This window comes from Tympanuchus pallidicinctus, unplaced genomic scaffold (assembly GCF_026119805.1).
Source record: "Tympanuchus pallidicinctus isolate F22 unplaced genomic scaffold, pur_lepc_1.0 scaffold5, whole genome shotgun sequence".
Lineage (NCBI taxonomy): Eukaryota > Metazoa > Chordata > Aves > Galliformes > Phasianidae > Tympanuchus > Tympanuchus pallidicinctus.
Window position 1 is genome coordinate 40,537,687 of NW_026294769.1, and position 15,276 is coordinate 40,552,962.

Consider the following 15,276-nt stretch of genomic DNA (forward strand, 5'->3'; position numbering starts at 1 on the left):
TAAAAAGATGAGAATCTGCAGTTACATATTATCTTTTTAAGACATAATCTCAACTACTCTCCAGCAAGCAGTTGTTCATCCATACTATACTCCTGAAGGAAACTGAGACCATTTGTTTTCTGTAATGTTGGCTGTGTTTCCATCAGAATAATAAACCTTGCAATGCATATCCAACAGTTGCCCCATGAATTGTGCTCATGCACATTGCATAATGGTATTATACTTTTCTCCATTCCCCTAAATGCATGGACTTCCAAAATTTTATTCAACTTTAACTGTGCCTCAGTCCAGTTCATTACATGGCTTAATGCTGGCACAATAGGAAGGTAGGAATAAGCAATGAGACTGCCCTATTGGCAACTGTGTGGCCTGCATAACAAGGCATCAGATAGCCCTATGGTTAAACTGCTGAACTGAGATTTACAACCTAAATTAGCTATTTTGGTATTGCAGTGTCTGAGAATCTTTCTAGATCTTAAGCATATAGGAATTATGAATCAGCTCTCCGTCAGTTCTGAAAAATGTATCTGTGATAATATATCCCCTTGAACTTGTTTTCTACCAGTTCATTGGCAATACAAGAATTTGTCTCAATTGTGCAGATGGAAGCAAAGATTACATTATTCTTGTGAGGCACTCAGGCATGACAGTCAATACATGTGGAAGCCTTCAAAGCTCTTCAGCTCTTAGGTAATCTTCAAGTTTTATCCTTCACCTCTTAAGAGCCATATCTCTACCATTAATACAAATAACCAAAAAAAAAAGGGTATTTAGGTTATCATCAAAAAGCTTTTGTTTTTCTCTTTCACTCATATCCTGAGGCTAAACTACAAATTGGTCTTGACACAAGCATTCAGCATGGAAATGCAGTAAATAAGTAATCTTCTTTCCCAACTTCTTTCAGAACTGACAGGTCTTGGGCAGAAAGAGTTAGGCACAGTAGTGAGGGCAAAGTTTCAAGATGCCAGGAAACTGACATAAGATGCAAGCAATGACCATAGCAGAAATTAGAAAATGATATACAACCAAGGCAAAAACAGTCAAGGGCAGACAGCCATGAAAAAAAAACCAACAGGCAATAGACCCGCGTGCTCAAATTATGGCTTAAATCCTCCTCAGAAGTCTCACCGTCCATTGACTTACACAAGCTCTTCCGTATATAGCACTTAAGTAGCCATCTTGTTAAAGTTCAGAATGGGCTTTGCAATAAGGGATGTCATAATAGCAGCCTCTACATTCACAACTACAAGTACTGTGACCAAGACTACGACCTTTGATTGAACACTGCATCCAGCATGACAGCAAGAAAATTTGGTGCAAAATGTCTGTTACTGGCAAAATGCAAAGACTCAACTTCTGGCAGCACTAAACCAGTAAGTTGAGTTACGACAGAACAAGGAGCACAGATAATTGATTTCCTCTCAATTCACCTCTCGCTTTCTTCTCATCATTTCATTGAATCATTGACTTAATAAGATCAGAAAAGATCTCTAAGATCATCTAGTCCAACAATCAACCCATCAGCACCATGTTCACCTTACCACATCCCTAAGCGCTATATCTACATGTATTTTAAAAGCCCCAAGGAAATTTCCTTCAGCAAACTTATTTCACCTGAGATGTTCTCCTTAGAAAATTTATTCCTATTTCACTCAATCTTTTGTAGTTTGGACCATTCATATCTCAGAAGAATATTGCAGTTCTCCATTCTGGCAGAAGTCACAAATCACAGACTAGTGCAACTGCCACCGCAAAAGTTTTCAGATGTGTGCGATCCATGAAGCCTCAAGCACATGACTAGCTGGAAGAAAGATAACTCTTAAAAGAGAAAATGAATAATAAAGAAACATCAGTACTGACAATTAATGCCACTTTTCTTTGACTGGGTGTCTGGCAGCTTGTATGTTTTTCACAGTGCAGTGAATAAATCACAGATTTAGTACAGATGGAGAAATAACACTACTACTGAAGATGTGTGCAGTTCTTCCACAGAGCTTAACATGGATATTTCTCAGATGCTAGTCAAGCTAAATGTATGTTTCTAGCACAACAGCCTATTCCTTCATGGTATCTGAACCATGAATCCACTCACAAAGCTCATAGATCATATTCCATAATAAATGAAAACTACACGAGTGAGCAATACAAGAGCCAATCATGTTGACAAATCACCTAGAAATAAAGTATACTTCAGAGACTGCATGTGCCTATTTAGATCAAATTATCCTTCAACCATGATAAAAAAGTAATACTGAAAGAGCTTAGCAACTAGCAATCCTAAGAGTCTCTGTGCTGCCTCTGTGTGCTTTTACAACGATGGTAATTCTGTTTTTATCTTCTTGCCAGTTTTCATTTAGTATGCTGGGAGGGAACAAAGACCTCCCAGCCTTATACCACTACAGAAAAAAAAAACCCAGTAACAACGAAGAGAAGATATATGAATTAGAGGACCAATGAGTGTAAGATGTATAGAACAATACAGAAAAACACTTAAAACACTTGCATGTATGAGGCTAACATCACACGTAATACAATTCACTGACAGCTCTGAAATTAGTCCTAGAACTGATTTTCCCATGAAGTGCTGTGTAATACTAATTATTATTATTCTTCCAAAAGGCAAAACGTGTAGACATAATGCATAGAAGATTCTGTATCTCTATAAACCAGCGCAGATTTGGAAATCAAAACTGAGAATATATGCTTATATATATTGGTCTGTTTTTCCTGAGTTTTTCCACAATTCTGTTCTCAAAAATTAGATAATGTTCAATGGCCTTGTCGACTTTAATTGATCTTTCATTCATAACTTGTCAAAGATTCAGCTCCACAGCTTGCTGCAGCTTCCTGAGAAGTGGAAGTGCAGATGGAAATGCCAGTCTCTTCTCCCTGGATCCAAAGGCTTCAAACTTCATCTCTAAAGGATCCAAAGGCGCAAACCTATGCCAGAGGAGGTTCAGATGGAACATTAGGAAATACTTTTTTACCATGAGAGTGGTCAAACACTGGAACAGGCTTCAAAGAGACATAGAGAGGTGGTTGATGTGTCCCATGCCTGTCGATATTCAAGAGGCACTTGGATAATGCCCTCAGTGATATGCTTTAACATTTGTTTAGCCCTGAAGTGGTCAAAAAGTTTGACTTGATCTTTGAAGATCCCTTCCAACTCTCTCCTCTTCACTCCTCTCCTTCCCCCTGAACAGCTTTTTTAGGTTTCAGTTGTGTATATTTCAACTTCTAACAAAGGCACTGCAGGATTGCAGCTATTTTTTTTATTTACTTAAACAATTAAACATTCAAATAATTTGTCTGGCCATATCTCTTAGAATGTTGTTTGGTACAGTTATGAGCATCCCATTCGTTATCATAGTAATTACATGAACAAAATCATTTTCTTTTAAGAAGCACTGCTTTAATCATGGCCCACAGTATTATTCTGCAATGATTTCAAAATTTAGAAAATGTTCCAAGCCACTGAGTGACAAACTACTCTTCCATTAGAAAACGTGGAAAATTTCCGAGCAGTGTTCCAAACCTCAGCATGAAGGTACGTAAATCATTCTGGAATCTGCTCTGTTTGCCTCCTCTCAAATTAAGACTGCCTAAGCTGGATGTTCTTCACTCCTAGGTCTTACATTACTCAGGTAATGAGATTTATTCCTGAGTTTAAAACGTTTCCTGTTATAGTTGATGACTAGGATTATAGTCCCATTAAAACCACCATCAAAAATCCACAGGTTTCAAAACTAAGCTCAAGTATCAGAAACTGCTGTCATTACGCATTAAGTTCTGCTTGCCATTCACACCTACCCAACCTAACTGAAATTTATAAATTTCTATGTCAAGAGGAAATGACAGGGAAGCCTATGCCTTCTATTTCAGCTACAAATAATGTTTTATCCTTTTAAACAAAATAGTTTGCTAACAAGCTAATCAGTAACTGAACAAAACAGACAGCAAGACTAAAGACAATGGCAAAGAATGTCTAAGGTTGGCAAAGAATAAACATCTACGTTGAAAGTACATCACTTCCTCTCAAGAAATGGCAGGAAGGGGATGCATTCTGTGCAAGTTTGTGACTACAGATCTCGACACAGAGAAATCCTCACAGACAGACTGTAAAGATTTGAGAGTTGAGAACTGTAATACTGGCAGCCTACCCTGACACTTGAAAACCATAACTCTGATGCAATCCACAGGCAGGCACCATTTCATATGAACAGGGGGAAACTTAACAACTTAAACTCGACAGAGGATATGCTTAATTATAAATAAGCACATTCTAGCAGACATTTCAGTAACTCTGAAAGAGACTACAGAATTAATTACTCTGTTCTTCATTACACAACAGAAAGGAACATTGATTTTCCTGTGCAGAACTGACTCTGGTCCTTCAGGCAACCAGATTTTCATCTGCTCAAAAACAGATAATAATACAAGTTTTAACCTTCCTGCATATCTCTGAAACATTTTTAAAATGGTTTTCTGCCAATCCTCTTCTACTGAGAGTTTTCACATGGTTCACAGCTAATGCAATCCTACATTTTAAAGAGGTTGGATTACAGGGTATTATGTTCCTGGTCATACACAAGCATTGAAAGGAACCCTTTTATTCCTTAGTTACAGCCTTATTTCAAAACAGCCACCTGGAAACAACTGTTTCCTTATGTTCAGATTATGGCTTTGGTTACACCAACACGAGTAAATACAAGCAGGAGACACCTTTAAGGAATAATTTTCCCTGCATTTTCCTTCATTTCAGAAGCTGTTAAAACATATTAATTTTTTACATAAAAAGGCACTGATGGCATCCCATGGTTCATTTTCTCCTGCTCCCCTGTCCTTTCTGAACTATAAATTGGTTAGGCCTGGTGCAGTGTCTGATGCATGGACTCAGATGTGAACGATCCAAATTGTTTATTACAAGTTCTCACATCACTTATATACCTTCACAAGTTTTCTTTTTCTAGCTTTCCCATCCACCCCTACAACTTTCCCATCCACCTTTCCATGCCAACAGAGCATTCTACAAAACACTCTTCAGCCGTTCATACAGGCGCTTATCCAATCAGAGCCGTGAGATGTTCTTTCTTCTTCTGGAGGTGTCCTTAGTTCTCATGCTGTCTATGTTGCTCCACAGCTTCTGCTCTGAACAGTTTTTCTTGTATTTCCACAGCCTGGCATATGCCATGCCGATACAAAGATCAGGTACAATGGGAGTCCATTTTTAGGTACCCTTACAGCAATTTTGTTAAAAACAAGAATAAATGCTCATGGCTAACACGAGCCATCAGTTGCTACTCCTGTCTCCATCTGTCTCCCTCTTACACAGCAACAACAAGGAGGAGAGGCAGAGCCTCATTAGAGTTTGATAATCCATACTCTTGGCATGAAAGAGAGAAAAATACAGAATACTTCCTCTCTCGTTTAAACCTAAATCAGGTTCAGGTAACATACATGAGGGCACAAGCATGGGTTTTACTGCTCTGTGAAAATGTGTATTGCAAAGCATGACCTGACTTTTGGTACCTTGTTCCACTTACTGACAAGAAACAGTCTGTCAGTGTTAAGACAGTTACTGAAAACACAACACAACTGGTGGTCAAAGGTCAAGTAACACTATTTATGTGCAGTAAAAGTACTTAGTGAGAACAGTTTCTGGAGAAAGTTGCATATCTCCTTCCAGTTTCTGTCCAAAAAGCAAGAGCAGCCCTTTTGATCTGTTTTTTATGAAACTGAGAGGAATATTTCTTTGATTAAAAAATGTGTTACAGTATTTGCCTTTGACAACTATTTATTCTTTTGTCTCATTTTCCTGACTGATTGCAAGCACAGATGTTTTAGAGAAAACAATTACGCTTGTATATTATTGTCAATGTTCTGACTTCTTCAGTCAAGAAAGGTGGAAACACATCTTTGCTGAACTTCAAACAGTAATAAACATAACGATGCACTCAGCTTCCAACTCAAATAAATAATGTTCTTCTCCAGTGTGAACAATTTCAAGCTGTTTCAAAAGTTACTTAAGTTTAGGAGCCACACCTACTTCACCATGAACCTATATATCTTAACCATGTGCAAAGGTCCAGCTGTCGAGTAAGAAATAATAGATTGTTGCACAAAGAGACACAGGATATTACCTAACTAATATGAGATATTGCTAAATTTCTATAAAAGTGGAGATTAAAGATTAATGGACTTGAGTGCACCCTCAATGAGCTCGGGTGCACCCTCAGCAAGTTTGCTGATGACACCAAGCTGAGTGGTGCAACTGTCATGTTAGATGGAAGAGATGCCATACAGAGAGACCTCAACAGACTCAAAAGGTGGGTCTATGTGAACTTAATGAGGTTCAACACAGTAAAGTGCAAGGTTTTGCACTTGGGTCACGGTAATCCCAGTTACATACAGGCTAGGAGAAGAACTACTTGAGAGCAGCCCTGTGGAGAAGGACCTGGGGCTTCTGGTGGATGAAAAACTGAACAAAAGCCAGCACTGTGCTCTTGGAGCTTGGAATGCCAATGGTATCCTGGGCTCCATCAGAAGAGGGGTGGCCAGCAGGGACAGGGAGGTAATTATCCCTCTCTACTCTGTCCTATCTGGAGTACTGTATCCGGATCTGGGGTCCCAATACAGGAAAGATGTAAACATGTTGGAGAGAGTCCAGAGCAGGGCCACAAAGATGATCAGAGAGCTGGAGCACCTCCCTTATGAAAACAGGCTGAGGGAGCTGGGCTTTTTCAGTCTGGAAAATAGAAGGCTGCGAGGAGACCGCATTACAGTCTTCCAGTATTTAAAAGTGGATTATAAAAAGGAGGTGAATCAACTTTTTACTCGAGTAGACAGTAACAGGACAAGGATGAATGGTTTTAGCTCAAGGAGGGAAGGTTTAGACTGGATGTCAGAGGGAAATTCTTCACAGAGAGAGTGGTGAGGTGCTGGAACAGGCTGCCCAGAGATGGTGTGGATGCTCTGTTCCTGGAGATATTCAAGGCCAGGTTGGCTAGGATCCTGGGCAACTTGGTCTAGTACCAGATCTGGAGGTTGGTGGCCCTGCCTGCGGCAGGGGGGCTGGAGATCCATGATCCTTGAGCTCCCTTCCAATACAAGCCATTCTATGACTCTATGATTCTATGATTCTATGATTCAGAGATTTAAGAAGTGTTTTCTTCCAGACTTGAAAATAATACTTTTTAAAGTCATCATTTACAAAGATCATTACACTGATGGTCTGAAGCTTCTGCAACCACCTGGTCCAATAAATAATAAGCCTTGCATTCTTCAATCCTAAAAACCAGAGGGCTGTTCCAGATAATAAATAGTTAGTTCAGATAGATATCTTTAAACTCAAAGTTTCTACACGGTTTTTTATAGAACTGCTCCAATTTGCTAATAGTTTAATGAAGCATGCGATCTGCACCTAGTTTGTTGTGTTGTAAACATGCCCAGTTAAATCAAGCTCTTGCATATTAGTGATTATCTGCTTAGCTTGTCTTCCTCTCGCAAAGGGAGGAGAGTTCAAAATTCATTAAAATGCTTTGTAAATTCATCTCTAGTTTGTTATGAAAAACATCCTGCTAGTTTTGCCCCACTCGCAGCTGAACTTGGTGCTCAATATTTTTATATATTTATATTTATAGCCATGTATTTGTGCTCAAAGAAACAAATACCACTTAGTATAGTAAGAAAGCATATACTCTCCCAGAGTGCTCATGCATCTGAAAAACTGGCATCTATCACCATTTATGTTCAGTAACTAGAGGCCCAGTGAAATTCAAGCCCACAATGCGTTCAGATTATGTTGATTTCCCACAGCTGCATAAAATAACGCTGATGTTAAAAGTTAAGAAAATAAATTTCTCAGTCTCCTAGTCCAAATGTTTGCTGTCCACAAAACCAACTTGGTGGGGGAATCCCTGGGACACAAAAAGAATATAATCCATTCTGGACTCTCATTAATGGTTACAAGCACCTCCAATCCAATATTTAATTTGGACAATTTGAGCTGGATTTAATACAACTGCTCTTCACAGATACAGGAAATGAAATGCATGTAACTCATCTGTCAGACAGACTGCTTTTTTTTTTTTTTTCCAACATGAAACAGAAGATAATGAACTGACTCAAACAACACACCTGTGCACAGCAGAGCTTGGATGTGATGGTATCAACTATACTGTCACTTTCTACCGAATTAATCTGCATTGGGATCTGTTTGCAAAATTCAACATTAATGCTATTTATTTAAAGTGTATTGCAAGTCTTGCAGATATTATTAGTCTGTTCCTACATGCCACCAAGACCATTTGCAGAGTGATCCTTGATAAAAGGGGAAACAGGAAACTGGATTCCCAAGAACAATTCTCGACATAATTTATGTTAACATAAATTATTAATCTGAATTAATCTGAATCTGCACCAGGCAGAGCCACTTCACAATGAACAAACTACTTCCTGCATCATAGGAACACTGTAGTAGCATGAAGTTATTGCCCATACAAACTATATGAAGCCAGGTAACCAGGATGCAAAGGTGATTTCTCTGCCTTCCTTTTGGTTGTTGAGTCTTCCCCACTCAATTAATTCTCCTGAATTGCCAGGATCTGCCTGAAACCAACCTATACAGTCCATTGAGTGACTTTCTATCTGGCTTCTGTGGTGGACCAGTGCGAAATCAACACCAGAAACTTACATTTGACCCCAAAGAAAGTATCTAAAAAACCCTAAAAGTTAGATTGATGGTGTAAGCCAACATGCCTTTTACAATGAGTTCTGCTGTAGGTACTCTAATACTTTTTATAGCCTTTACCATAAACCAGTTCTATTCCCACTGTCTGAACTCACGAATAACATTGCCATAAATTTCCTAGCTCTGAAAACAGGAAGAAAAAAAAATCTTGGTGTTTTATTTAAAACTAATACAGAGTACAGTAAATGAAATAAAAATTGCAAAACTTAAGTCATTAAACATCAAGTTTGGTATCTGATACGTTAGTGTTGTAGCCCATGGTCAAAGTGATACCCCAAGACATTCCTTGAAAAGTATAGGCAATGGGAAAATGAAGGAAAGTGAATGATGAAAGGCTGCTGGAGGGAGGAAGACATTAGTCCTAGTATCTGGGGAGCCTGGGAATCCAAAACTGGCATCTTGTGAAGAGCTGAATTTTTTCAGACTCCATTATTACTTTGCTTGTGTATCAAAATTTTGAAATGAACTGAGATATTAAAGAACATCTCTAAGAGTATCATATAACCTTCATATTTCAGATATGTAAAGCTGTTTCATTAATGAATCACTATGTGTTTCCTCCAAATGCTTCTGAATTGTTATTCACTAAGGAAACATTTCCAGTGGCCAGTTCTCCCCATGTATAGCTATTAGTCAAGGTGACATAGGAAGTGTTGAAACAGCAGATCTTGTTAGAACACTAATATTGTTAAGACAGAAGTTAATAATTCTAAAAGTTAACTTTATGACCAATTAATCATGTGGGGTGAGTGCTGGAGGCATTCTATTCCAGATGTATATCCTAATTTACTGTCCCCAATGCATAACTCAGGAAGACAGGTTTGCAGGTGAAATATAAGCACTAAAATGCTGAGCTAAAAGAAAATCGCTTTTGAACTTCCTCAAAGTCAAGCTAAGAATCAAAATCTTTTGGATTTAAATGGTTTTATGCAATGCAGCGTCACTCTTACCTCCATGGGAAAGGCTTTAAAATTAACCGTGTGCTCAGAACCACGCTGGTTTTCTCTCCCCCAGTGAAATCGAACATCGTGTAGTTCAAACTCATGTCCTCGAGGTAACGGCCCACCTATTAACACTGGGAAAGAACACAAATGGTAATACACTCGGCTGTGCATGAGACAAGCCAATAGATACATTCTGTAAACACAATGAGGACATTGCTGCAAGCTTATTCTAAACCAAGTTAGAAAGGGAAGTTGACAGAGGTGAGATCTTTACTTTAGAACTTCCGTGCAGTACAGAATTTAGGCAGTTATAAACAGTGAAAACACCGTCATGTAAGCCATGCACTCTTAGTTTTATGAGCCAGAACAGCTGGTTCATAACACAAAATAAAAACACTGTACCTTTATCAGAAGAGTGAATAAGTTTATTGCTGTTATCAAGACAGTAACCACATGCTCTAAACAGATGGCAGAGGTTGTGAATTGAACTGGTCACTACCTTCAACTAGTCTAAATGCTTAATTTTCATCACCTGTATTTGCTATGTACCACAGAAGCTGACAGAAAATTTTGGTTGCCAATATTTGTCAAGTGAAAGGAAGTAAATTGAAGGTAGTAAGTCATATGCCACCTGTCAGCCTTTGAGATACAGAATACCTCCATAGCCAAATATAATCATAGAATCATAGAATCACAAGGTTGGAAACAACCTATAAGATCATCTAGTCCAATCGTGTCCAATCAATACATGTAATCATACATGTGCTTATTTCCTTAAAAACAGCTTCTAAATAGCCATAGCTTTTTGCTAACTTTTTTTTTTAACAGAATCCAGAATTTCTTAAAAGTATCTATCCATACATACTGCACAAAGCAACCGCTTCACATAATAGCTTGAGTCTTTTGCATTAATGGAGCCTTCTATCCTAACAATAACTACTAAAAGCAAGCAATTTTGCTTGGACCTTTTTGAGTTCCAGCCTACTTCGGAATTAATCAGTGGAAACATTTGGCCCAGGGATTTGCAAGTTGGCTTCACACCAATTACTACTCTGCATGTTATAGGTAACTTTATGCTAAGATCATTTGAGTGCTGGCTTCTACATAGGGCTGGGTTTTATTTAAGGTCACTCACAGTCTTTCTCATAATCCATTACCTTCTGGCTTACATTTCATTGACTTTGAAACTTTTACAATCTTTGATAATTGATAAGGATTATTAAACTGAATAATGTACAGCTTTAGAGAACAGCAGATCCATAATAAAAAATTTATTTTGATGTACAAACTATGTAGCCTTGGAGTAGTTTGGATCGTAAGATGTACTGCAGCAGTAAAACAATTCAGCAACTGTATCGTACTACAACTGCACAAAAACAAAAATACTGATTAAAAAAAAAAAAAGAAACCTGATCAGTTACAATTTTCAGTCACTAGTGCTGAAGAAATATTCAGATTAATTCTCTTTTAGTGATTCATCATAATTAATCTAAAAGCTATCAGGGTTCCTCAGATGAAATGTCCTAAATGTGATTATGAATTCAAACTTGCTTCTAAAACTTTCTTTACCTATATTCTACTCATATCTGTTGGGAAAAATCTGCAAATCTAGTGAATATTTGGGAAAACAACCAATTGAAGTACTTAGGAAAATCTAGAAGAATAAAGAAATATATGATAATTAGGGTTACTTCTTAGGAAAGTAGAGTATTTCCTGTTTTAAAATACTGTTCCTAAAAAGTGTAACTAGACTAAATGTCTTCTATATGAAGTAGTTCTGTATCTACAGGAGCTTCTAAGACTTCGTCTTCAAAGCTTAATTTATCCACAGATCCCATGATAAAAGTATTTCAGTGCATGAGGCATGTTTATCTTTCTTCATCTTTCATCAAATTCTGATCCTTGTAAATGCGTGAAATGTTTAAGTATACTTTCCAGCAATTTTTGATCCTTACTAGAAGACAAATCATCTGATTTGGAAACTACTGATGGCTTAAGAGAAATCTCTCTGTTATATGGATCCTCCAAAGCAATTTTCAATATCCAATTCCATAACACAGTTGGTCATGCTTATTCCACCTAATGTATAACATATGTATGATGATCAAATTGAAAGCAGCCTGTAAAAATGTTTACAATTAAATAATAAAAAGGATTGGAGAATTCCAGATGGAGCGTGTCCTGAATTGGAGGATAAAATAATTCACCAAAAAGAACAAATTGACTTTTGATATGTACTTAATCAGTTTATGTTTTCCACAAAGTTCTTCTTTGACTAACAGCACTACAGTAGGTGCAACTCTCTTGCACATCAACTGGACAAAAGTTTCAAAAGCACTCAGTGCTCAACAGTTCCCATTAAAACAATCTGGCTAAATGGATTTGTCATCAGAGATCCCCTGTGAGGAAGAGAATATGCAGGAGTTTCCACAATCCCTGAAAATTAGCCAGAATACTAGGTCAAACACAGCTTGTTAACTCTTTTCTTCCCTTTGCAGGGGTAAGTAATGTCTCCCTCCAAACGTGGAAAAATTATCCTGTTTAAAAATGGAAAACTAGGTAATACAAAAGAAATTGAAAGTAAATCAGGAATTCCTAAATCCTAATCCCATATCTCACTCATAAAATTTCATTCTATTTCACTTAATTTCTTACATTTCAGCACTCATCAGTCTGACATCAATCTGCATTCCAGTTTAGAAAGTATTTTTCTCTTCCTGGGCCTCGAATAGTCTTGAACACGCATATGGTGTGTTGTTAGTCCCATCTTACTAATTATTGCTACGAAGTTACAAACTGCCTGCAGAAAGGAGGATTTAATGAGTTGCACTTTGGCATGCAAATGACAATGTTGTTCTCAGTCAGCCTTACTCCGGAGGAGAATTCAGCGACCTTCCTGATCTAACAGAGAGAACCTTATTTTCTGAGAAAAGAGCCCTGCTTCTGATGAAGGCAATAAAACTGACAGGAAGTACAACATTTCTGTTCTATTGGAAATCAGCAAAAATCTGTGGAAAGCAATGTTCTATCTTGTAGTGAAACATGAGATTTACCACGGAAGGGATATCATAGAGGAAAACATAATTATTAAAAGAACAAACGCTTTTGTTTAAAAAAATTAGTGTAAAACTGAACTAACTGCCTCACCACCAACACAGCTGCAGCTCACAGGACTACTGGGATCTCAGAAGGAAACAAAAGTTGGGCTGTCTTGTGGTTTGACAACCTTCAGCTGTTTAAATGCCCCCAGAAGGCAGCTGCTAGCTAAGACTGGTTATAATAACTTGGACACTCTTCAAAACACTCGGCAAGAACTATCACAGGGCTGGAAAGAGCCTTCTTTGCCAACTTCCCTGACAGTTGTCTCCTTTGTAGAGAATAGTTTGTCCACATGAAAGGTCTAAACGAGATACTGTCATTTCACTAAACTTGAAATTGCTTATCAGCTTCTAGTTCTTATTTGATGAATTAACCTGAAAAACCCTTTAAGAAATAAGGACTGCTTTGCTACCTGCTCTTCATCAATATTGTAGGTACGTATAACTGGAGTATCTGTGTTAACTGACTAGTTAGTATTCACAACCCACTCAAATTAATGGGAAAAGTTTAGTTTAACTTACACAGACTTCAGAAAATGGACAGATTTTGCCAGTTCGGCATCACACTGTCCTAGCAATAGCAATAGCAGACAGCTGTCAGCACACTCGATGACAGCATCACAACAGGGTCCAACCCTTGCTCTGAGTGTCCCCGAACGTGCTCTGTGAAGCCTCACCGCCCATCCAGCTTGCCACTGACAGCTCCCTTCCTAAAGCCGGTCCCAAGGCAGCAGCACCCACCCCTCCTCCGAGCCGCAGCCGGCGCTGAAGCAGCCCCTCCTACGGGCGCACAGCAACCCGAGAGGCAGCGAGCGCCCAGGGAACGCCGCCGGAGAAGCGTAAGCAGTGTGGAGGCATACCTGATTTGGACTTGAGTGCGATCTGAATGGAATGCCCGTCGTTAATCACTTCGCAGTCGCGACACACGACGTAGTTGGGCGACAGGCGCACTTCCAGGAGCGAGGGGTCGTATTTCGCTTCTCTCGAGTTCAAGTTGATGGGCGACTGGTACTCCCCGTTGGCATCGGGAAAAATCAGTCCCCATTCGACCCCTGAAGCGCCAGGAGAAGTCGTTACGTGGCGATCCACCCCCGGACCCCCCGCCTCGCCCCCGCCATAGACGTGGCCGTTATCGGTCGCCCCCGGGGCTCCCCGGCTCCCTCGCGATCTCCCTCCCCACCGCGCCGCGATGTAAATCCTCCACCACCACCACCACCACCTCCTCCTCTGCCCGTGGGGAAAGTTTCCCCCGCCGCAGCCGCTGCCGCGCGCCCGCTCCTCACCTTCTTCGTAGCCCCACTCCGGAGCCTCTTCCCTGCGCGGGAAGGGCTCGGCTCCCTCGATCAGGCTCCGGTCAGCCATGGGGGCTGCTCCCCTCGGGCCGGGACTGTCTGCGCGGCTGACGGGTGACGCTGCCTCGCGGCGCTGCGTCGCACTCGGGCCCTGCCTCCGCCCCGCGGGTGGCTGGCGTTGTGCGGCGACGGGCAGGGGCAAGGGCTGGGGGCGGAGGGAGCCGTGCGCCAGGGTCGAGCGCTGCATCACGCCGCCGCGGGGCCGGGCACGGACGACCGCCCCCGGAGGAGGGTGTGAAGGCGGTCGCGGTTCTGCAGCCCCGCTGGGATTCCGCGTACGACACCATTCGCCTCGTCTTCCCGCCGCGGTGATTCGGTGTGCCAGCGTTCACGTTGGCAGCACCCCCGTGTGTGTAGGGTATGGACGGGGAGAGCCTGATCTACAAGTGCAAAAGTCTGCTTGCGCCTGCGAAGGAAGCTCCCCAGGCTTCGGACAGGACAGGGGCAAGCAGCTGGAAGGAGACCTGGTACGAAAGGACCGAAGGGTCCTTGTGAACACCATGTAGAATGAGTCAGCCGTGTGCCCTTGGTGCTGGGATGGCTTCTAGTATTCTTCACTGCGTTAGGAGGCTTGTTTCCAACAGGTCAAGGGGCACGATTCTGAGTCTCTGTGGTGCTACTTGAGGCCATCCCCTCCAGTCCTATCACTAGTTACACAGGAGAAGTTTACCCCGCCTCAGCATAACTTCCTTTCAAGGAGTTATCGAGAGCAATAAGGCATTCCCTGAACCTCTTCCAGCTAAACTATCCCAATTCCCTCAGGCACTCCTCATAAGACTTGTGCTCCAGACCCCTCACCAGCTTTGTTGCCCTCCTCTGAACATGCTCCAGGGCCTCAGTGTCTTTCTTGTAGTTAGGTACCCAAAACTGAACACAGTACTCAAGGTGTGGCATCGCCAGTGCTGAGTACAGGGGGACAGTTACTTCCCTGCTCCTGCTAGCAATGCTATTTCTGACACAAGCCAGGATGCCATTGGTCTTCTTGGCCACCTGGGCACATGGCTGGGTCGTGCTCAGTTGAGTGTCGACCAACACCCCCAGGTCTGTTTCCTCTACACAGTCTTTCAGCCACTCTGCCCCAAGCCTGTAGCGTTGCCCGGAGTTGGTGCATCTAAACTTCAGGACTCAGCACT

At 40.8% G+C, this 15,276-nt stretch overlaps 1 protein-coding gene across 3 annotated transcripts in view; it reads right to left on the reverse strand.

Moving 5' to 3' along the window:
• Nucleotides 1-14,385, reverse strand: part of CA8 (carbonic anhydrase 8) — a 71,599-nt gene extending 57,214 nt beyond the window's left edge. For 2 of the 3 annotated variants that reach the window (XM_052703934.1, XM_052703933.1), the window contains exons 1-3: nucleotides 14,075-14,345; nucleotides 13,652-13,843; nucleotides 9,700-9,824 (exon numbers count right to left, since the gene is read on the reverse strand). In XM_052703934.1, coding sequence (XP_052559894.1) covers nucleotides 9,700-9,824; nucleotides 13,652-13,843; nucleotides 14,075-14,330 — 573 coding nt within the window. In that variant the 5' untranslated portion in view covers nucleotides 14,331-14,345. Of the gene's footprint in view, nucleotides 1-9,699; nucleotides 9,825-13,651; nucleotides 13,844-14,074 lie in introns of all 3 variants that reach the window. The other variant, XM_052703935.1, reaches the window with a different exon arrangement.
• Between the last annotated feature and the right edge of the window lie 891 nt (nucleotides 14,386-15,276).